The sequence below is a fragment of the Zeus faber genome, assembly GCF_960531495.2.
Source record: "Zeus faber genome assembly, chromosome: 2".
Lineage (NCBI taxonomy): Eukaryota > Metazoa > Chordata > Actinopteri > Zeiformes > Zeidae > Zeus > Zeus faber.
Window position 1 is genome coordinate 5,763,575 of NC_137189.1, and position 24,566 is coordinate 5,788,140.

At 43.1% G+C, this 24,566-nt stretch overlaps 1 protein-coding gene across 1 annotated transcript in view; it reads left to right on the forward strand.

Annotated features, from left to right (window-relative positions):
• cep128 (centrosomal protein 128) overlaps positions 1-24,566 on the forward strand; it is a 106,305-nt gene that overhangs the window by 17,018 nt on the left and 64,721 nt on the right. The window contains exons 12-15 of the mRNA XM_079996610.1: positions 11,756-11,827; positions 12,907-13,092; positions 19,727-19,915; positions 21,144-21,605. Coding sequence (XP_079852736.1) covers positions 11,756-11,827; positions 12,907-13,092; positions 19,727-19,915; positions 21,144-21,605 — 909 coding nt within the window. The remainder of the gene's footprint in view (positions 1-11,755; positions 11,828-12,906; positions 13,093-19,726; positions 19,916-21,143; positions 21,606-24,566) is intronic.

A 24,566-nucleotide genomic window follows, 5' to 3' on the forward strand; every position in this document is an offset into this window, starting at 1 on the left:
CCTTGCATTCTTTGCTTTTCGCCGCCCTCCCTCCTATTCAGGCACATGTATTCTGTCTTACTCCTGCTGACCTTCATTCCTCTTCTCTCTAATGCATGCCTCCACTTCTCCAGGCTCTCCTCAACCTGCTCCGTACTTTCGCTACACATCACAATGTCATCCTCGAACGTCATAGTCCACGGAGACTCCTGCCTGATTTCATCTGTTAACCTGTCCATCACCATTGCAAACAAGAAAGGGCTTAGAGCTGATCCCTGATGCAATCCCACCTTCACTTTGAATGCCTTTGTCATACCTACTGCACACCTTACTACTGTCTGACTTCCCTCATACATATCCTGTACCACTCTTATGTACTTCTCTGCCACCCCCGACTTCCCCATGCAATACCACACTTCCTCTCTCGGTACCCTATCATATGCTTTCTCTACATCCTCAAAGATGCAGTGCAACTCCCTCTGGCATTTCCCGTACTTTTCCATCAGCATTCTTAAAGTAAACATTGCATCTGTAGTACTCTTTCCTGGCATAAAACCATATTGCTGCTCACTGAGCCCTGATCCCCACCTCTCCTCTTAACCTAGCCTCCACTACCCTTTTCCATAGCTTCATGCTGTGGCTGATCAACTTTATTCCCCTGTAGTCACTACAGCTCTGGACCTCTCCCTTATTCTTGAAGATAGGTACCAGTACACTTCTTCTCCAATCCTCCGGCATCCTCTCCCTTTCCCAGGATGGTGTTAAACAGTCTAGTTAGGAACACCACTGCCATCTCACCTATTCATTTCCATGCTTCCCCAGGTATGTCACCTTGGCCAACTGCCTTTCCACTCTTCATCTTCTTTAATGCTGTTCTCACCTCATCCTTGCTAATTTGCTGCACTTCTTGATCCACTATCCCCACATCATCCACTCTTCTCTCCCTCATTTTCTTCATTCATCAACTCCTCAAAGTACTCCTTCCACCTTCTCAACACACTCTCCTCACTAATCAGCACATTCCCATCATTATTCCTCATCACTCTAACCTGCTGTACATCCTTCCCAGCTTGGTCCCTTTGTCTTGCCAATCAGTACAAGTCCCTTTCTCCTTCCTGAATGTCCAACCTCTCATACAACTCATTGTATGCTTTTTCCTTTGCCACTTCTCGCTTCGCCTTGCGCTGTATCAGCTTGTACACCTGTCTACTTTCTTCATGTCTCTGACTATCCCATTTCTTCTTCGCCAACCTCTTCTGCTCTATGCTCTCCTGTACTTCCTCATTCCACAACCAAGAATCCTTGTCTTCCTTTCTCTTCCCGCATGATACACGGAGTACCTTCTTGGCCGTCTCCCTCACTACTTCTGCAGTTGTTTCCAAGTAATCTGGTAACTGTTCGTTCCCACCTATTGCCTGCCTTACCTCTTCCCTAAATTACATGCAACACTCCTCCTTTTTCAACTTCCACCATTTTATCTTTGGCTCTTCTTTCACTCTCTTCTTCTTCTTGGCCTCCAGAGTCATCCTACAGACCACTATCCGATGCTGCCTAGCAACACACTCTCCTACCACCACTTTGCAGTCACTAATCTCTTTCAGATTGCACCTCCCGCATAAGATGTAGTCCACCTGTGTGCACCTTCCTCCACTCTTGTATGTCACCCTGTGTTCCTCCCTCTTCTTGAAATACGTATTCACAACAGCCAATTCCATCCTTATGGTGAAATCCACCACCATCTGTCCTTCCACATTCCTGTCCTTGACACTATACCTACCCATCACCTTCTCGTCACCTACTGTATGTCTCTGATCCCTTCGCCAACATGCCCATTGAGATCTGCTCCAAAGACCACACTCTCTCCTTTGGGGACGCTCTCCACCACTACAGCCAACTCACTAAAGGATTCTTCTTTCTCGTCCATCTCACACCCAACTTGGGGAGCATATGCACTGACCACATCCATCATCCATATTCATCAATTTCCAGCTTCATGCTCACTCTGTCCAACACTCTCGTCACCTCCAAAACACTCTTGACACATTCTTCCTTCAAGACTATCCCTAACCCATTTCTCCTGCCATCCACTCCATGGTAGAACAGTTTGTGCCCGACTCAGATTCTCCTGGCCTTCCTCCCCTTCCACCTGGTCTCGTACACATAGTACATCTACCTTCCTTCGCTCCATCATGTCAGCCAGCTCTCTATTTACCCTTCATAGTGCCAACGTTTAAAGTTCCTACTCTCAACTCTACTCTCCTACCCTTCTTCCTCTCCTGCTGTCTGTGGACAACCCTTCCCCCTCTTCTTCTTCTTCGGCCGACAGCAGCACACTTTCCATTGGCACCCTGTTGGCTAATGGCACCAGTGTCGGTCGTTGTTAACCCGGGCCTCGACCGATCCGGTATGGAAATCAGATTTGTTGTCCGCATGTTTTGATTTGGCATGGTTTTTATGCCGGATGCCCTTCCTCACACAACCCTCTCTATTCATCCGGGCTTGGGACCGGCACTGGTGATACACTGGCTTTGCATCAGCAACCCCAGTGGCTAGATTATATCTTTTATGAACAACATTCAATTATTTTTAGAAATGGTCGGTTTCCACTCATTTCACAGCACTGAGACTGCTCTAGTCAAGGTCACAAATGACTTACTGCTTGCAGCCGACACACGCCACTACTCCATTTTAATTCTCATTGACCTCAGCTCAGCCTTTGACACAGTGGGCCATAATGTCTTCACCAGCCGTCTGAATAACCTCTTGAATCTTGAAGAACTGCTGTGTGTTGGAATCAGTTAAGTGGCTCTGAATTGGGTCATCTCCTATCTGTCGAAACAAGTTGTTCTCTATCATGCTTGGAGATGCCTCCTCCTCTTGTGCTCGTCTCTTTTGTGGAGTCCCCCCAGGGGTCTATTTTGGGTCCCCTCTTATTCGCTATATACATGCTACCCCTGGGGCAAGTCATGCTTAGACACGACATCAATTTCCATTGCTAAGCGGATGACACCCACTTGTATGTCCCACAAAAGCCTGGTACAACTGTTGTTTCTTCTCTTAAACCTGCCTTGTTGAAATCAAAGTTTTAATAGCCTCTCCTCTAATCTGTGTACCTTTTTCCAGCAATGTGTGAAAAGAGGCCAGCAAACCTAGGTGTTATCTTTGACTCGGAATTGTCTCTAAAGACTCAGGTCAGCAAAGTGGGGCAGTCCTGCTTTGCTCAACTGAGACAGCTAATAAAATGTCATCCATGCTTTTATCTCTTCCACACTGTACTATTGCAATGCGCTTTATTCCGGCATCAGCAGGCCAAACATCCAAAGACTGCAGTTGAAAATGCTGCTGCCAGGCTTTTAACACGCACTAAGAGAAGCCACTACATTACCCATCACATTATCCCTTCACTGGTTACCTAGGAGTTTGAGAATTTATTTTAAGATTTTATTGCTTGTTTTAAAAGCCTTGAATGGTCAGGCTCCTGCCTACATCTCTGATCTGCTAACTACTAGCCTGATCGCTGCCTTAGATCCTCCAACAAGCCCTACTAATGGTTCCAAAATCTCAACTTGTCACTAAAGCTGACCGAGCCTTTGCTGTTCAGGCCCCTCAGCTGTGGAACTCCCTGCCTGGAGATATCAGGCAGACAAACTCAGTGTCCTCTTTTAAGTCTCTTCTTAAGACTTGATTTTATCATCTGGCTTTTTCTTAACTGTTGGTATTTGTTGTAGTATTCATATAATTTTATCTTGTTTTATATGTTTTGTCTTTGGATTTTACTTAATTTTAATAGTGTTTTTATTGTAAATCACTTTGTCACTTGTTATTGATTGGTACTCTGTAACTGAAGTTATCATTATTAGTAACGGACCAGCCTCAATAACCGCTTTACCTCTTTTTTTGACTTGGGTCTCGTACTTGCAGCAATCACCGCTTTTAACTACCCGGGGCCACACCTGCCCCTTACCCAAGTGGTTTCTTAGATACCAATGCTCCCTCAGCCAGACCGCACACTTTTTTCGGGTTGTCCGTGAGCCCTGCCCGACTCAGGGACTCGAGCATTGCTCCAACCTGCTGCATGTCCCGCCACTAGCTGTCACCATAGATGACTACATCATCCAAGTAGGCCACGGCATATGCCGTGTGTGGACGCAGGACCCGGTCCATTGTTGCTATATAAGGTGGCTGGGGACCCGAACAACCCGAATGAAAGCTTAACAAATTAATACAACCTGAACAGAATAGAGAAGTCCGAGATTTCCTTGGACTCTGGAGACAAGGGAATCTGCCAGTAGCCCTTGGTTAAATCCAGTGTCGTAAAAAATTCAGAGGTGCCTAAACGATCTAGAAGCTTGTCGACCCCCGCGGGGCATAGGATGCCTGTGAAGTTTTTACACCTGGCTGACCTTCCGGTAGTCTATGCAGAACTGAAGAGACTCATCAAGCTTGTCAACTAGCATGATGGGGCTTCACCAGTCACTGGTAGTCTCCTCTATTACCCCCATTTCCGGCATGGCCTTCAATTCTGCATGCACGGTTTTGCGTTCATGCTTGGGCAGGCGATATGGCAGGGTGTGTATTTTCACCCCCGGGTTTGATTCCACGTGGTGCTGTATGAGTAAATTGCGGCTTGGCAGGGTAGAGAATACGTCAGCAAACCGTTTTTGTAACGTGTGGTCACATCCGTCGCCTGGCCCGACAAGAGATGGTCGCTTTTGGAATCTCTGGACCCAACTTATCTCTCCCGATCACTGAAGTGGCCAGAGAAACTGACACCCCCTTCTTCCACACTTTGAGGAGGTTTAGGTGGTAAACCTGAGTCGCCCCACCCCTTATAATCCACGTGTGACCATCAAGGGTCCTTGCCACCGCGCAAATAATTTAGAGCTGGAAGTCGGCAGTAAAGCCAGCACTTTGTCCCCCAGTGAAAATTCTCTCAGTCGTGCCCCTCTGTCATACAGCTGCCGCTGATGTTCTTGGGCCTGGAGCGAATTCTCCCGTGACAGGTGACCCAGGATGTGGCGTTTGCTTCGCAGGTTCATAACGTATTGAATTGAATTGTTACTGGTGCCGGGCTCTTCCTCCCAGTTTAGTTTAATTAGGTCCAGCACCCCCTGGGTCTCCTGCCAAATTAGAGTATAAAGGGAGAAAATCCCATGGAGGCCTTGGGGTACCTCCCGCACTGCAAACAAGTGTCTCTGGTCGTTGCTCACCCTGGGTCGATGGGCAGTCCTGCAGCAGCTCCTGCAGGGCTTCCTGGTCTGCTTTCTGGGTCTGCGCCATTCCCTGAAGCGTCAGGGTCTGCTGCTGCACGACTGCCATGTGCGCCTCCTGCATCTGTGTTAGGTGGCCGACCAGATTTTCCAGCGGGGATTGCTCCATCGTTTCTCGTGTCCCTTCCGATCCTGTCGACCGTGCCACTGCAGCTTGTTGCCCCGGTGCAGGCGGAAGGACTGAGAGAGACGCAGGTTTGGCTGGAGGTGTGCTGGCACCAAAAACGGCATCTAACGGGTCCGACTACAAAAAATTAACTTTGCCTGTTAAATGTTGTGTACCATTGCTGGTGTTCTCTGCCAGTCTGCCGTTATGCCCACTAATCTGACTTCCGGTTTGCTGTCTAGCGTGTTCCATGTGAATGCAGCATTAAGAGGAGAAAAAAGCCTCCATTTACTCCTCCTCGACCACTCCTTGAGATGTTGATAGTAATCCCTCCTTTTTATCCAAAGTTTATTAATTATTCTTCGTAAGTATTGCGTTGATGGTATTCTGATCTTGTAATCGCTTTACCTTGCTTGCTCAAAAATGATTGCTCTCTCCTTGTTCAAAATAATTTTGTTTGGGACAAAACAAGGCTAATTCGGCACCTTGCGTGGCAGGGTGGCGCAGTGCATTGCAATGCTGCCTCACAGCAAGAAGGTCCTGCGTTCGATTCCCACCTGGAGCGCTGTTGGCACCGTGCTCCGGGCGGGTTATCTCCCAAATAGGAGCCTTTCTGTGTGGAGTTTGCATGTTCTCCCCGTGCTCACATGGGGTTTCCTCCACCTCACGTCAGTAAGGACCCCCCTCAAAAACATGCACACATCATCGTCCGACCAGCGATGGACACTCATCACCTGGTCCCCGGGCGCGTCCACGTATGCTGCCCACTGCTCCTGGCTGTGTCCCCAGAGGAAGGACAAGCCAGGATGGGTCAAATGCAGAGGAACCATTTCACCGGCCACCATCCAAAGCATGTGCATGTGTGTGTGTGTGTGCGTGTGCAAGCATGTGTTGTAGTGTGGTGTGCTGTGTGACAAATAAAGATTGTTCTTGTTCTTGTTCTTTCTTTTGAGAAATATTATTCATCTCTTATTCTAGTTTCATTAGTCTATTCCATATTTCAGCTTCTGGCCGTTGGATATATTGTTTTTCAGCTCTTCAATATCCACAATAATAATTTCCCGCTAATGCTATTTTATTTTTCAACAAACCATGTTGTATGAGGCCCCTTAGAAAGGCTTTGAAGGCATCCCACGAGTCATTTATTGATCCCTCACTGAATTCATAAAATGCACCTATCATAGACCTGATGAATCACTGTTCAACATTGAAGCACCATCTTGGATAACGCTGTACTGTTTCTTTGGTTGCAGTTACCAGTTACACAGGTGCATAATCCGACATGACAATATTTCCAATCCTAGAATTTGTTACCTGACCTTATTTTTTACCTCACCAAAGTATGAGAGACTAAAAATTCATTTATTCTTAAGTACATAGTGTGGGTGAAAAAGGTAAAATCATTTTCAGAAGCAGGAAGTATTCTCCCAATGTCTACTAACCCCAGCTCCTCAAACAAAACATCAATCGTTAAGTTTGCCTTGTTAAGGATTTAACAATAAATATATATATATAACTTATTTAAAGTCTCACCCTAGAATAATGTTACTATTCCCTGTTTTTCTAATCACATCACAGAATTCCTCAAAAAAGTCATGTGATATTACATTTGGAGCATATATGTTAGCAATTGTGACCATCTCATCCTCCATACTGGGATCTAAAACAAGCTATCTATCCTCCTGGGGGGAAAAATGTTTGAAAAAAATCTATTCTTAAAAATCAATATTATTTTTTTATTTACATAATTACTCCTTTCTTACTGGATGAAAATGTACTATAAAATATTTGGCCCACCCAATCTCTCTTCAATTTTTCAGACTCATTTTAATCCAAATGTGCTTCTTGCATAAAAACAATATCTGTCCTTTTTTGTTTTAAATATGATTAAAAAAATTCTCTTAATAACATGATGACATCCATTTATGTTCCAAGATACAATTTGAAGCAAACACATATCGCCTTAATTATAAAGATAGAATTTTGGAAACTGTAAAACCATCTGCACCTTCCTGTGCATAGGGCTAAACTCTGTAACTGTCACTGTTTCATCACACAGTAGACCTATAAAAACTAAAGCTAAAACAAAACTCTCCATTCAATGAGTTGGCAGAACAGCCAACAGAAAACCGAATAAACCATCCTCTCCCTTACACCAGATTGTCCCATCATGACTCCTTGCTCTGGTCAGTCCCTCCACCTGCCCCCTTTTACTTCACAAAGCTGTGTTCGTAACAACTTGTCCAACCTTTTTTGTTCTCATTACCCGAGAGGGTAAGCAAAAATATTTATCCACCATCACAGACTAGGTTAAATAGCTCTCTTGTAAAAGTAAAACAGCAGATGTAAAAAAAAAACACAGCTGCATCGAGCAGAATTACCTTAAGATAAACACCAAGATCTGGACCTAGCTAAGTTTGGACCACGTTATAAAATATTTATTTTGTAGGCCACTCTATTAGCAAAATAAAGCTAAATTAAATCTGTTCTTCAGTGGCTGGCCAGCATCAATCTTCTGTGTACGTGGACGCACGCAATCTTATGACAGCAGCTTCCTCAATCTGTCCCATCCTCAGAAAGATTTTCACCTCTGCAGGGCTGGAGAACCGATGTCTTCTGCCATCTATAGTGCAGGACAAAGTGGCAGGGTATCGTAGGGTATATTGAGTGTTGAAATTCTGGAGTTCATGTTTTACTTTGTGGAATTTCTTCTGTTTCTCCTGAGTTTCCTGAGCATAGTTCTATAAGAAGTAAACCCTCCAAACAACCTGCTTCTTCTTTCCATCTCATGCGCAATTTTCTTAAGTGACAGACTACAAGCTGTGTGGTTGGGCTCAAGTACATCACCTGCACTCACCACTAACACCGGAGTGCTGCAGGGTTGTGTGTTGAGCCCATTCCTGTACATTCTTTACACCAATGATTGCACCAGTCCGTCACCCGTCACTACTTACCTCAAATACTCAGATGACAGCGATTCTTGCCCTACTCACAGACAACCACTCCGCTCTGGACTATCACAACACAGTTGCACACTTCACCCAGGGGTGTGAGGATAACCATCTTCACCTCAATGTCAGCAAGACAAAGGAAATAATAATTGGTCCCCCCTCAACTCAGCACCCCAATAACCAAACAGTTGATATGGTTGACAGTTTCAAATAGCTCAGAGTGACACCGGACAATAGACTCAGCTTCAACCAGCACATGAATGACACGCAAAAAAGAAGCCACCGAAGACTATCAGTCATCCAACAAGGACTCTATGTTGCCCCTGTTTCCTCCTATTGTTGTAGAAGAGCATTATTCAGCCCATTGTACTGTACTGTGCCACCTGATTCTTAACATCTTATCCGTTTCTAACCGGGCCAAACTCACATGCATAACCAACACTGCTGCCAGGATAATTGGTCTCCCCACACCCAGCCTCGCGGAGCTTAACAAAAAGGCCATTACACGCAACATCAATAGAAAAGGACATGACACACCCGCTTAATCACCACCTTACACTACTGCCCTCTTGGCGCAGGTACAGAGCACTGAGGTACAGAACTTAGCTTTTGGAAAAAGCTTGATCCCCACAGCCACAGCCATAGCCATTGAATTGTAGGCCTTGCTGAACAGGCCTGAGTGTGTTCTGTTGTCTGTCATTGTATCCTGTTACTGCGTGCTGTTGTATGTATGGTTGTCTAATGGGTACAGTGCTGTGAAAATGAATTTCTCCTTGGGGACAATAAAGTCTTAAGTAAAAAATAAGTCAGAACACACCTAACACAATAGGATACTCTGGCGCAATCATCTCTAGAATCATCAAAAAAACGGGTCTTTGCTCACGGTTGTCGGAAGGGGGGAATCCAAGCCAAAATCTGCTTTATTATCTTGTAATGTGTACCAGAGTACCAGAATTGCCAGTTTTTGACTGGGAAAAACTGTTAATGTCCGACATATTTAAATCTCTCCGGTCATTCTGTCCAGTGAAAATAATTCCCTCGAAGCACAATTTTCATTAGCGCTGGGCGATAAAACAGTAGCAATAATTATCGCGATATTTTTTTCCACTATGTCAAAATAAAACGGACTATCATTTAGATAAAAATAAAATACGCAGATCTGTTCATTTCCACGTTCGGCAAGTTGCAACGGAAAGCCAATCAGTTTGGGGATCTAAGGCTGACCTTTCACCCCTAACGAATTCCGTTTATCGATAAAGAAATAAGCCCCGCCCGCAGGTTGCGCTTGTAAACACAGTACACATGGAGCGGAGACAGAGCGCTGCACCCAGAAGTCGGACGAGAAGCAGAAAGATGATTTATTGTTGACAAGTACACATACATCCATAGTTTGCCGTTTTTTGGATATTTAAGTTGACCCAAAGCAGACGGTAAATATTCATTGTGTTGACAAGTTGACGAGACGTTCCGACAAAGATGTTCAACACCACAAACTTAATTATTCATTTAGACCTACTTGCCATATTTGTTCTGTTTTTTTTTTTTTTTTCAAAATTGTATTTAATTGAAATGTTAATTAAAGCGGCTGCACTTATTACTTATTGTTCATGAACGGAAGTTTTTTATTTCAAGTAGTAATATTTGTAATATTTATTCGTTTTTAAAATGACTTAACTGGACGTATTTTATTTTAAATATTCAAAAAAATATATATTATAAATCTACATGCCATCATGATTTCATTCTTTATATAGCCTGCCTATCAATTGTTTTTAAGATCAATAAACACAGATAATATTTGTCCAGAGTCTCTTCTAGTTGTCCGGGAAATTTAAATCTGCCAGGACACGTGGACCAGCACCAATTTTTCTCTAATGGAAACTCTGATGTGTACCCCGCTTTACTGTTCATAATTTTCGCATAACTGAGAAACCGCTTTATGTTTTTTAAAGTTTGAAACATCCATAAATGCCAGCCTGTGGTTCCTCATCCTGAGCCAGAAGCACCAGCAACACACGTCACTGCACAGGGTCGTATCAGGCTCAGGTTCTGTTCCCCCATCTGTTGCCATCTCCATCTGCTGTTTACCCTTTGAAGAAGAAGAAGAAATTCCATGAAAGAAAACCCCCTCTTTAAGTACGAAGAAGAAGGAGGCGGGGACGTGTCGGCTCGAGTGCAGGCGAGCGCCACACTGCAGAGGCCTGTGCGCTGTGTGCTTATTTTAGTTTGTCTCACACCCTCCCGTGCTCAGCCTGGCTCCACGCCTCTTGATCCTCTTAGATTGTCAGATGAAGTGACACTCAATACAGAAGATCAGAAATCAATTGGCAGTCATTTATCCTTCTTATAAGGCCGCCCTCCGTATTTTCCGTGATGGTAACAAGAAGTGGGGAAAAACCCTAGTAACCCCCCCGCCCCACCCCCCGAGCATGGGTGTTGAAGGGTACATTTGGCATCAATAACGGGTCAGTTGAAATAGCTATGTTTTAAGGATTGGCACATCTTTCCAATCTGTGACCTTGAGAAAAAAAAAAGGAAAAGTGTCTCTCACAGCTCTTATTGCCAAGTAGGAAAGTAAAGGATGGGGTGGGGGTTTTTACATGTAGCACCTGAGGCTTGTATGCATTTAAATGCACGGGATCAAAACTGGGGGTTTGGCAACGTTTCATGCATCTTTGGAAGTGCACAAACACCAAGTACAGTTTACTGAATAAGATGTGTTTCATTTGGTCTGCGTTTTGGATTCGTTCGAACGGGCCTATGACTGATCACTCCATGACTAAACTATGTGTTTTAGTGGGATTCAATATCTCTGTATATATCTCTATATCTGTATAAATATCTCCTCTGTATTAGAGTAACCCAATTCAAACCCATTTTTATCTTGAAAGTTGAAAGCAATGGTGGTATTTTCTTTGATGTGGACACTTCAACCCGTGCTCAACTCAGAGCTCTTTTTCGAACCAGCCAGAAGGATAATCCAATTGTAGCCCGCTTGTAAACACTGCCCTCACCTCCTTTAACCGCTCTCCGTTATTCTGCTGCCCGCACTTTTTACTCTTTTGCTCCCTGCAATGCACTCCCTGTTCCCTTCATCTCTGCTCACGTTCTCCGCAAGCTCTGTTTGCTCTCCCTGGCGTTATAATTGTTATCCTCTGCCTTCCTCAAAGGAAAAATTTTGTATTGTGTACCTGAATCATATTTTTATAATCATTGAGGGGTGAACCCTAATGATTGGCGCCAGAATCTTTCAAGTTGTATGTCAATTTATGTATGTCAAGCAATGGTGCAATTGCAACCTTGTTCTTCTGTCACCACGATTTCCCTATTCCACGGCGGTTGACTAAACCTATTCCATCGACACTGTATCGAGCTACAGAAATGTGAAGCCATGGTTATAAAATGCCAACATTTTCATTTAACTCTGCATCTCTCTCTCCTCATCTCAGGAGTTGTCCTCAGAATTGGCGCGACGGGAGCAGCAGCTGCTGCGAATGCAGGAGCAGCTCAGAGAGATCCAGGTGTGAGAGTTTTCCCACTATTTAAAAAGCAGAAGATGAATGTTGCTTTGTCAGCCAGGGGTGTATGGGAGATTTAGAATAGTTTTGTAACGTTTGAAATTGGTGATCCATCAAAAATATTTTGTTGAAAATAAATCCCATTTTTCGATACTTATACTCGATATGTGACCCCCCGCATACTTAAGGGTCATTTGGCGGCTTTCTAGGTCCCCCCCCCCCATCATTTGAAAGTGGAGAATCAGAGCTTCCAAACAAGGTGTCATTTGTACAAATCAAGCAAATATTTTTAAAGCTATGACTTGTTAATGACAAGGGTGTGGCAAACCGTGTTTCTGAGATAATCACCTCCAAAGTTTTACCCACACCAGGTTCATTCAGCCAGCTCCCAGAATGCAAATGGAGCTGGCGGACAAACAAAGCCTCATGGCTAATTAACATACTGCTGAATGGGCCAATCACAAACAGCTCAACAACACACAACTCATTTTGTTTAAAAAAAAATATTTTATTCAACAGTAAGAATATACATGTTTTATAAATGTGGAATTATTTTCGAGTTTAAAAGTACAGACAACACAACACTTCAGAAAAAACTCGAAAGACGCCAAATGACCCTAAAGTATGCGGTGGGTCACATATACTCTTTCCATTGTTGGTGGCAGGGTCCACCTTTCCTGAAGAAAATGGAGAGATTGGTCACATGCAAGATGTGAAAGGCAGCCGCAGTGAATTTGATAAAGCAACATAGCTAGTAGTAAACTGTCTATATGGATAAACATTCACCAAAAAAAACAAAAATATCCTGGTGACCAAGAAAAAGCGAGCAAATCAATCGATCAACAGAAGGAAAAACTTTCGGAAAATAAACTGACAAGAGTATACCAGGATGTTGTTTCCAATGGAATTCTGAGACCCACAAGGACAATCTTATGCATTGCCACTTTAACCATGGAGTTCAACAAACCAAACTAAGTAAACTCGGGTGTGTGATCCAGTTTAGCTCTGGGAGCTACAGATTTAAGAGCACAGGCTCTGATGACATGGAACAATAATAACCATCATTTTTTGCTGTTTCCCAGAGCCGAGGCCCGGCAGAGAGAAGGGAGATGGAGGCTCTGCTTGCGGAGAGCAAGAAGAGCAAAGAGGAGTTAAAGAGCCGGGCGCAGGCGGCGGTGCGCCAGTGGAAGGCCAAGAGCAAGAGGCTGGAGCAGGAGCTGGAGGAGGCCAGGGCAGAAGCGAGGCTCCAAACAGACAAGGCCACACAGGTCAGTGGATAAGGAAGCATTTGTTCGGAAATTACATGGAAGCGCACACACACAGGTGACACAAACAAAACAGTAAAAGTTGTAAAATACGTGGCAAAATGTTAGGTCTCAGACAAAGTTTGACACCCTGTGACCCGCTAACCCACGAGTTGTATGTTGTGTTGTCGGAATACAGGCTCACGGTAAGGGCACAGATAGTGAATCAAAGAACTGTCGGTTTCCTTTCACCTTCCATCGCAAAGATCTTCACATGTGCAAGGAGCTCGATAAACACTTACATTTTTCATTTCATATAGTCAAATATTATCTGTACTGTTGACTTTATCATGTTTGTGTTTCAGCTGGGGTAAAAAAAACAACAACTCATAAGGCTCTAGTCTGTCAATTTATGAATTGATTTGAAAATCATAATATCAGTACTTTGTGTGACCTGGCATGATGACTGAACAATTCTCATTCTGCATAACTCAATATATTGATATAGAATTGTATCGTGAGCCATTTCATCAACAATCATATTGAATCCGTATTGAATTCAATTGTGACCCTTTGTTTTGAAATCAAATTTAATTGTGAGTTACTGACCAATTCTTTCTACATCAAATTAGGGCTGGGCAATCAATATAACATCAATATTATGATATTGAGATATTGTGAGACTAGATATCATCCGGACGTTGGGTTAGCACAATATCAAAATAAACAAATTCCAATGAAGTTTGGACGTTGTTTAAAATGTAAATAAAAACAGAATACAATGATTTGCAAATCCTTTTCACCCTATATTCAATCGAATACACTACAAAGACAAGCTGTCTTTGTAGTGTATTCAAACTGATGCCTGCAACACGTTCCAAAAAAGCTGCGACAGAGGCATGTTTACCACTGTGTTACATCACCTTTCCTTTTCACAAAACTCAATAAGTGTTTGGGAACTGAGGACACTAATTGGTGAAGCTTTGTAGGTGCAAATCTTTCCCATTCTTTCTTGATGTACGACTTCAGTTGCTCAACAGTCCGGGGTCTCCCTTGTTGTATATTGCACTTCATAATGCGCCACACATTTTCAATGGGAGACAGGTCTGGACTGCAGGCAGGCCAGTCTAGTACCCGCACTCTTTTACGACAAAGCCACGCTGTTGAAACACATGCAGAATGTGGCTTGACATTGTCTTGCTGCAACGAGCAGGTGCGTCCCTGAAAAAGACGTTGCTTGGATGGCAGCGTATGTTGCTCCAAAACCTGTATGTACCTTTCAGCATTTATGGTGCCTTCACAGATGTGCAAGTTACCCATGCCATGGGCACTAACACACCCCCGTACCATCACAGATGCTGGCTTTTGAACTTTGCGCTGATAACAATCTGGATGGTCCTTTTCCTCTTTGGCCCGGAGGACAGGATGTCCAAAAACAATTGGAAATGTGGACTCGTCAGACCACAGCACACTTTTCCACTTTGCATCAGTCCATCTCAGATGAGCTCGGGCCCAGAGAAGCTGGCGGCGTTTCTGGGTGTATATGGCTTTCGCTTTGCATGATAGAGTTTTAACTTGCACTTGTAGATGTAGCGACAAACTGTGTTAACTGACAATGGTTTTCTAAAGTGTTCCTGAGCCCAGGTGGTAATATCCTTTACAGAATGATGTTGGTTTTTAATGCAGTGCTACCTGAGGGATCGAAGGTCACAGACATTCAATGTTGGTTTTCGTCCTTGCCACTTACGTGCAGAGATTTCTCCAGATTCTCTGAAGCTTTTGATGATATTATGGACTGTAGATGATGAAATCCCTAAATTCCTTGCAATTGTACGTTGAAAAACGTTGTTCTTAAACTGTTGGACTATTTGCTGACACAGTTGTTCACAAAGTGGTGAACCTCGCCCCATCCTTGCTTGTGAATGACTGAGCCTTTTGGGGATGCTCCTCATATACCCAGTCATGACACTCACCTGTTTCCTATGGAATGTTCCAAACAGGTATTTTTTTGAGCATTCCTCAACTTTCCCAGTCTTTTGTTGCCCTTGTCCCAGCTTTTTTGGAACATGTTGCAGGCATCAAATTCAAAATAAGTGAATATTTGCAAAAAAACAAAGTTTATCAATTTGCACATTTAAAATCTTATCTTTGTAGTGTATTCAATTGAATATAGGTTGAAAAGGATTTGCAAATCATTCTATTCTGTTTTTATTTGTGTTGCACAACATCCCAACTTTATTGGAATTGCAGTTTGTTGTTAAATGTTGTCTTTAAGGCTGCTTTGCTCTTAAGAAACAAAATTTTCTGAACTTCATAAACTGTTTGAGATGTTCTTGTCAACGCCTGCCCTGTACCCGCTTGGTCATGATATCCTCATTACTTACGGTTGTTTTTCAAATATTTCTTGTGTGTTAATGTCTCATGAAGGCACCAATAGTCAACTGCCAAATATTGTCAAATCACTGATCCCGAGGTATTTCACATCGCTAAGCGCCTTCCTCTCAGGAAACAACCTCATCAAGTACATAAAATCTGTAATCTGGAACTCTGGTTCTTCAACCAGTGCTTAGTAGCTGTTGATCATGTGCTAGCTGACCTTTAGACGTCATATAGAGTCTGTTGGCTGCCGTGCAAGTTGTGTTCTTTCATCCAACAATTGTATTGGTAGTTCTGCAGTGGAGAGAACAACATGGTGCCCTGGGGTCAAATCATCCATGCAGATGGATTCCAGTTGGCATATGATGCAACACTGCGCCTGCTTTTGCCTGGACTATCTGTCTCTATTGCTCTTGTAAATACACACAGTTCGATAGGTATATCCTATACTAGTGTACTGGGCCGATACCAGCAAAGGATGCTGCATACAACAGAATATTTTTGGTTTTGAATTCTCTAATTTTACACAAAGGTGCACTTTATAAGACATTATTTATTAATATATTTATTTTTATGTCAAAGTGCTTTTACTCAATCAAACAAAATATTTCTTCTTTTAGGTTTGTAAAGTGTTTGATTTCTTTTGATTGATCTTACTTTAAGATGGCCAAGGTAAGCAAATTGTCTTAATTAGAATAGCTTATTAGTTGTTAAAGGGGCATTGGACAATTTTTTGCTTGAACTTATCATTATGAAGTTAATGTTGCTTGTTCACTGTAATGGGTATAGAATAATGACACCATCGCTTTTTTGATTGGTTCCCTATGAGCCTCGATATCGCTATGCAATACCAACTAGCACCGGGTAATAGCTTCCTGGAAAATGATGATCGATTTACGGCAGGGCGTTGCTGTAAGTGCATCACCCATTGCGCAACCAGTAGCAGAGAATGGTGTATGGCAGAACAACTGAAGTGGCAGTGGAAACTGCCTGGCAAGAGAAGAAGAACCCCGGTGACGGAGGAGGGCAAAGAAGGCGAAGAGCGAAAGTGATAGAAAAGGTTAAAGGAGTGAACCTCAGACGGGCATTCACTCGATTGACAGAGCTCCGGGACTTGAGAGCGTTCCTAACCAACTGTCATTTGGCATTCGTTCTACTGGATCAGTAAGTAACACAAACTGCACACTTATTAATACTACTATATGGTTTACCCTGCTTTTATCGTAGCACTGGGATTGGGGTTTTAGTACAAATTGTGATTCTTACGATTGTTTCTTTGGGGAGTGGCCAGGCTGCTAGATTCAAGATTCAGGGGTCACATACATATACATATTTTCATACATATATGCAGTGAAATGCCTTTACAACACATCCGGAGATTATGCACATTAGTTACTAAACCGAACATAATAGCTAACCTAATTCCTACCTAGCTAACTAACTGAAACTAACTGATTCCTAAAATGCAATGCAGTTAGTGAATAGAATAATATAAATAAAATAAAATAAATATTAAATAAGACTCAAAAGATAATACAAAGCAGGGTACAAATAGAAGGGAATAGAGTTATGTATATGGGATAGGCTATTTGTATATACAGATATGTGTTGTAAAAATATTTACAGTATACTATAAAACAACACGACAGCAAAGACACAGCAATACAGTAACACCGAACAGAACAAAAATACAGCGCAGTATGCAGTAACCCAGAGCAGTGATACAGTATGCAGTACAGTATGCTACAAACAGTACAGTAAGGCAGTGTGAGTGACTTAGTGCTTTTTGTTAGGACCCCTGGTGAGCTCAGCATTGACAGTCCTTATGGCTTGCGGGAAGAAACTCTGTCTGTCTCTCTGTCCTCGCTGTGTGACTGCGGAGGCGCTTGCCTGACCGCAGCAGCTGAACTAGTCTGCTGTTGGGGTGGTGAGGATCCTTCATGATCCCGTGGGCTCTGCCACGACACCTCCTGGTGTATAAGTCCTGCAGGGAGGGGAGGGTAGTTCCAGTTGTATGTTTTGCTGAACGCACCACCCTCTGCAGGGCCCGCCTGTCCTTAACAGTACAGTTCCCAAACCAGGCAGGGATGTTGCCTGTTAGGATGCTCTCCACCGCTCCAGAGTAGAAGGACTTGAGGATCCACTCCAAGACCATGAATCTCTTTAGCTGCCTGAGGTGGTCAAGGCGCTGCCTCGCCTTTCTCACCAGAGTGACTGTATGTTAAGTCCATGTCAAATCCTCCGTGATGTGGACTCCCAGGTATTTGAAGCTGCTCACCCTGTCAACAGAAGTCCCATTAATCACCAACGCCGCGCGCATCCTCGGTTGTAATCCCCTGCTAAAGTCCACAATCAGCTCCTTACTTTTGCTGACGTTCAGGAGGAGGCTGTTGTCCTGGCACCAGAGTGACAGGTCAGCCACCTCCTCATAGTAGGCCTTTTCATTGTCCTCAGTGATCAGGCCCACCATGACGGTGTCGTCAGCATGATGATGATGGTGTTGGAGCTGGACCTAGCCACACAGTCATGTGTGTACAGGGAGTACAGTAGGGGGCCGAGGACGCAGCCCTGCGGTGATCCTGTATTCAGAGTGAGGGAGCTGGACATGTGCCTCCCCAACCTAACCACCTGGGGCTGGGCTGAAAGGAAGTCCAGGATCCAGGCACACAGTGGAGTGCTCAGCCAAGCTCCTTCAGCTTGACAGCCAATCTGGTGGGGACTATGGTATTGAAAGCTAGAGGTAATGTAAGCCACGTTGCTAATGCTAGCAGCCAGAAACAAACAAATGATCCATTGTACGTTTGATAATCCAAACAAAGAACACGTTTTCTTGCAGTGCATTACTTCACGGAGCTACACTCTGATGAAAACGTCAAGTGAGCCAGTTGTCTTTGCGACAGTGTTGCAAACAACAATACCACTTGGAAACGCTAGGGGGGAAAGTTGCAAAGTTTCTATTGCACTTTTAAAGAGAAAAAATTAGATTACAGGTATCAGTAAAATAAAAAAATGGTTTTGTACCATCTCTAGCGCAAGCAAAAAGTCCATGTTCTCAAAATTGCAAATGCACGATGGTTCTCATTGTGAGGGCGGTGTTCTCTCTCTCTGACAGTGGTACCTCAGTTCACTCGCCCTATGCCTCCTTTTCGTTTCGACGTGAAACCTCACAGTAATGAACAAGCGGTAATTTACACTAACACACTCTCCTTTTTATTCAATGGTTGGTCTTTTCATTAACTGCTGGAAAGTCACCATTCTCCAAGGCCCGATTCCTTTTGATGTGAATAAGTCACCTCCAAACCCGCAGTTGTAGCGACAGGATGACAGAATGCTGGACGGACGGACGGACGGACGGACGGACGGACGGACGGACGGACGGACGGACGGACGGACGGACTGACGGACGGACGGACGCACTGCCTCCCACCTGGCACGCGCGACGTGAAGCGAATTAATTACAAAAATCATTTCTGCGCCCTTAATGAATTAGGAGGAGAGAATTAAGTTCTCAATTAAATGATTAGGTTCTGAGCTCCAACAAAGTCTTTGCAGATTTGATTCAAAGCCGAAGTATTAGAACCAATCTGTCTCCAGCAGACCTGACCATTGTCCCTTATCAGCCAGCTGAGTGCTCACATTTTCCTATCGGTGCACAAGCCGGTATAGCAAATGTGTCTCTCTCTCTCTCCTCTCCTCTCCTCTCCCCTCCTCCCCCCCCCCCCCCCCCTTGGCTTTTTTTTTCTCCTATCTCTGTCTGTGAACACTGCTATTTGCATACCATCTCCTTCCACATTCACTTTTTTTACTGAAATTTATTCCTCACTCTCATGCTCTCTCTTTCGTTCGTTCGTTCTTCCGTCCATCTGTTTATATTGCCAAAGCAAGCAATTGCAGCAATATTAATAACTTATGAACTGTAATAAATGATAGATAAGCAAGGCTTACCATGGTAACAAGAATGACTCTGACTCTCTCTCCCCCACTCGGACTCTCTCTTTCTTCTCTTCTCTTTTTCTAGTGCTCTCACCCTCTTTTTGACTCGCTTGGACTCTCTCTCCCCCCCTCCCCTGACTCTCACTCACTCTGTCTGATGTTGTATAGCTGGTTGTTGTTTTTTTCTGTTGGATGATTTTTATTTATAAAAAATATATATAATTATGTATGGTTTTTAATAAAACATTTTTTACCTTGTTATTTATAAAAAAATCTTTATTTATTTGTGCTTGTACCCTTGGAATCACAGTAAATGCTGTATGAGTACCCACCCCCTCTCTCCCTCTAGGCGACCATGGAAAATGAGGGCTCCCAGGGCCAGTTGACAGCGCTGAGTGTGATGACCGAGTCAGTCCGCCGGGAACTGACGGATGTCCGTAGCCGTTTGGTCCAGCGCGAAGAAGAGCTCCACCGCCGAGATGTGGAGCTGTCAGAGACCCGGCAGCGCCACCTGTGTCTGGAACAGGAGACCCGTGAGGTGAGGGTGGGGAAGGATGTGGAGGTCAGGCATCCAAAATGAGGAATAAATAAATAAATTATATATACACTGTGTGTGTGTGTGTGTGTATATATATATATATATATATATATATATATATATATATATATATATATATATGTATGTGTATATATATATATATATACTGTATAGATAGATAGATATTTTATATACAATGAGAATGAAAGCTGCAACCAACTTTTCAGTATACATCTACTATATATCTGACATTCATTCCAAAAATATTTTACAGAACAGCTATTTAAGCTATTTAATTTAAGTAATACATTGACTTAAATTGTTTATTTTAATAAAATCTAATAAAATCGGAGTATCCTACATTTTATAAATTCAGGAGACGTAATATGCTTTACATAAAAAATGAAATAAAAATACAATTATATAGCTCAGTCTTGCTTTTGAAAGAAGAGTTAGTCAGTGCATGTTAAAGGTCATAAGGGGGTTTCTTCTCATACTGTAAGACCTCACAATTAAAAGCAACTTTGTCAAGGTCCCAAAAGGTCTGGATCGCACATATTCTAAATACGGGTCAGATATGCACTAAGTCGCTAAGCCATTTAGCGCTTTTTAGATAAGCAACTGGATTGGGAGATAAATTCCACAACACAGTGTAGAGATCTAAAGACTGGTGTAACGTGTTATCTTAGTCTGAATAGACAGAAAGTAGGACAGGAATCTAAACCCTTGTAACGCATTATGTAATGACGCCACATTTTGTAATTACTTACCAGTATGTAAAACATTTGACCTTTATTATGTAATAACACCTACATTTTGTAATTACTTGCCACATTTTATTCGTTGGCAATACGTACAACTTGTATGGTGAATATATAATACTTGAAGACATTGTGTAATAACATAAAATTGCTGGCTTAATTTGCCAGAATTATTTTTAATAATTAATCGTCCTCATTTAATTTGGAAGATGTTAGAACCAATAGAGAATGCACAATAATGACTATTTACTGGAGATCATAGTTTCACTATGATCTCTGTAACTATACTATAGACACCAAGCCATTTATCACAATAAAAATCTTCTCAGACTCACAGAGAGATAATCATTACAAATGGGGTCCTAATGCGTATTAAATAGAGGGTTCTTGATATGATACCACTGGTCTAGCTGAGCCGTAGTGGTGTATGGGCATGACAAAGTGTGCACATGGCTGCCCACCCCCAGGTGAAGGAGGCCTCTGCGGACCTGCAAGAGGAGGCCCAGCGGCAGGCCGTCCTCCAGGTGCGGCTCAAGGATGAGAACCAGAAGCTGGAGGAGCAGGCTGAGACCCAGGCCCGTCGCTACCAGAGGGACCAGGACACTGTAGCGGAGCTCCAGGCAGTCATGAAGGAGGCGACCTCCGCCCGGGCCCAGCTCGCCCGCCAGCTGACCGAGGAGCAGCGCTGCATCAGGGAGCTCCAGAAGAGCATGGCAGAGCTGCAGGCCAGGCTGGCCTCAGCCCTGGAGGAGAATGCCTCGCTGGGGCAGCAGCTGCAGCTGGAGAGGGAACTGCACCGCAAGGAGATGGACGGTTTGAAGGCCACGGCGGAGGGCGGCAGGGTTAAGAGAGAGCGCGAGCTGCAGGAGACGCTCAGGATCTGCCAGCAAGAGCTCAACGAGATGCAGAACCGCGCCACGCAAGTCCAGGTGAGAACCTTCATAGCAGTTGCCGAGCACATTTTAGTTGAGGATTTATTATAATGCAAATACCTTTTGACCAGAATATAAGGTGGGGTTTTTCCTGGAAATATGTGTGAAAATGTGGTGTCGGCTTATATTCGGGGTCTAGCGTAACAGTGTCATAATACACATCCACCTTATGACGAGAATACATTTATTGACATTGAAAATCGGAACATAAATCTTGGCTTGACAGTTTTCCTCAACTTTTGAGACTTTTCTAACTGCAGGGCCAGACATACTTGCCCAGGTGTACCTTGTTGTTTGTTTCGAAACTGAAAATGTAATAATAAAATAAATATATTTAACAAGACAATTAAATATAACCCAAACAATAATTTGATCATTCTTTCTTGATATCACTCTCTTAATGTCAAAATGTTGGTTATAATTATATATGATCATTCTCGCTCAATTAGAAAATGATTACAATTAATTGAATTTCATGTATTCATTGATCAGACACTTTTGTCTAAAGCGACTTCCATAAGAGGCTAGAAACAATCAAAGCATACATCAACTATGAAATCAACCTCGAACTTAAGTGCATGATCTCCTTTTTCTCAATTCAACCAGATACAAGTGTAAGACAGCTATTTGGAATCAGAATAACATAGCATTGTTAGTAATTTTTTTTGCATTGTTAGTACAATATGATAAGTACTCTTGTTTTTAGTGCATTATGTCAATACAACAAGTTGCTGTAAAGCTAGTCAACCTCAACAAAAACAAGAATAGTTAGTCATAGTTAGGATAGGATCAGGTATTCAGGTGTTACTGAAAGAACAGTGTCTTCAGATGTTTCTTGAAGATTGTGAGCGTCTGCGGAGCACACCACCACCCACCACCATTGGGGCACTATGCATGAGAAGAGTCTGGATTGAGAACTCATTCCGCACAGTGGAGGCACCACCAGCCACTGCTCATTTGCAAACCAGAGAGTGGGTTGGAGCATATGGCCTGATACTAGGGTTGGGCGATATGTCAACATTTTCCAACCGTCAAGAATCGACAATTGTCGATGGGGAACAGAGCACGCGGACCAGAATGTGGGCGCCCCAATGCACCTTGCCCTGTCTTCCTCTCCCTCTGAAATCCTATATGGGATTAGAATTTATTTGCCATCTTTGCAAACGCGGCCTGGATGGAACACCGGGTCTTGGCTGCAGCGCAGAGGTTTGGTTAAAACTATCGCTTAATTCGGGTTTTTTTTGTTTTCCATTTTTTGAGGCCACCTTCTAAAATCTCACAACAAAGGATAAACATCGGAGCAAAGTAAAAGGATCAAATTATGTATCTATCCCGGAGAAAGCCCGTTCTGGTCTGGGTCTCTCCTATCCGTAGGAGGAGGCGGCACCAGCTGTGGCGTGTCTGACAGGTGTGTCTGCACCGCTGTGATGTTCCTCCAATATCTGAACCGAACCAAAGGAAGAAAGAAAGACGTTTCAGAATGACCTAGAAACGGCATTTACGGGATTTATTTATTCTGTTTGTGGATTTCTCCAGACAGGGAGAAGGGCAACGGGTGGGGTTGAAGCGGTGACACGGAATTACAGGTCCTGTTTGCACACACTTTGAATTGTGCTTTACTGGTCATTAAATTAGCTAATTAAAAGGACAAAAATTGCCCGAAGGAATTACCCAAAAAACAACAACCACCAATAGACTGAGTTGCTGATATATTCCTCCAATAGCCCAAGCCTACCTGATACGTGATACAATATGTGTGGCTGCAGAGTCACTGACTGCCCTGTAGGTTAGCATCAAGGATTTTGTCAGTCTTGGCAACCAAAGGTTGATGTAACATTCTCAACCACTTCTAAAAGTTAGTTTCGGGTCCTGCATTGGTTTAAAATTACCCTTAAAGGCGACCTATTATGAAAAACTCCCCTTTTCAGTGCTTGTGCACATACATTTGGGTCTCTGATGGCCCTTCTTACACACAAACTGTGAAATAAGACAACCAAGTCAGTTTTTTGTGAGCTATCAATTCAGAAAACATGTCCTGAAACAACCCGTTCATATTTGCAGCCAAACTCTATGTCACATTGGGCTTCAGTAGAATTAGAATCGCACCCCCATCTGAGTAACTCCAGCCACGGCTTGAGCGCCACCGTTAGCCGGTCTGGTGGCTAAGAGCTAAGCTAAAAGCTAAGCATGGGAAGTTCTCTCTTGGCTGCAGAGACCAGCACAAATATTTTTAAAGAATGAGGAATTAATACCAACTGTCTTTGACAAATGTGCAGACGGCGGATATCGGAAGTATTTAAAAAATAATTCTACGGTGTGATTCCTTCTATAAAATAAAATAAACAGGCTGCGGCCGCTGTGCATTTCTCCAAACAAAACCAATAAAAATAGTGTGTTTTTATTATAGATGTATTTATTTTATTTTCTGACGTTTACATGAAACAAAAAATCTTGCATGCAGTGTCTCCCACAAGCTTGGAGAACAGCAACTAAAGTTGGAACAAACTTTTAAATGAGGCCTTGTAGATCTAATATGAGTGAAGATTCAGCAACTGGATTGCTTATTTCTCGCCTCAAATTTGTTCAGAAACAGATTTTGGTGGACTGATAAGGTGAAATAAGTCAAAGACTAAATACAATGGAACCAGGAGTAAAGCTCAAACCCCATTGCCTCAGAACTAGGGACCTCAGGAGGATGGTTGGAACAGGAATGTGTAAAGGCATGTTAGAATGGCTAGAATGCAAAATCTGATTAGTATCTTCAGCAATAATCTTCAAAAACATGTTTTGGGGACCTCAGAGACATTAGCTAGTTGAAAACGAGCATAATAGGTTCTCTTTAAATTTGGAGACATGATTGTAGAATGTCACGATTTTACAAACCTCTTAGAATAGAAAAGACAGCAACTTTGGTCACGCCTCCAGGCCCTGGATTTAATAGATGTTTTACTCATGATT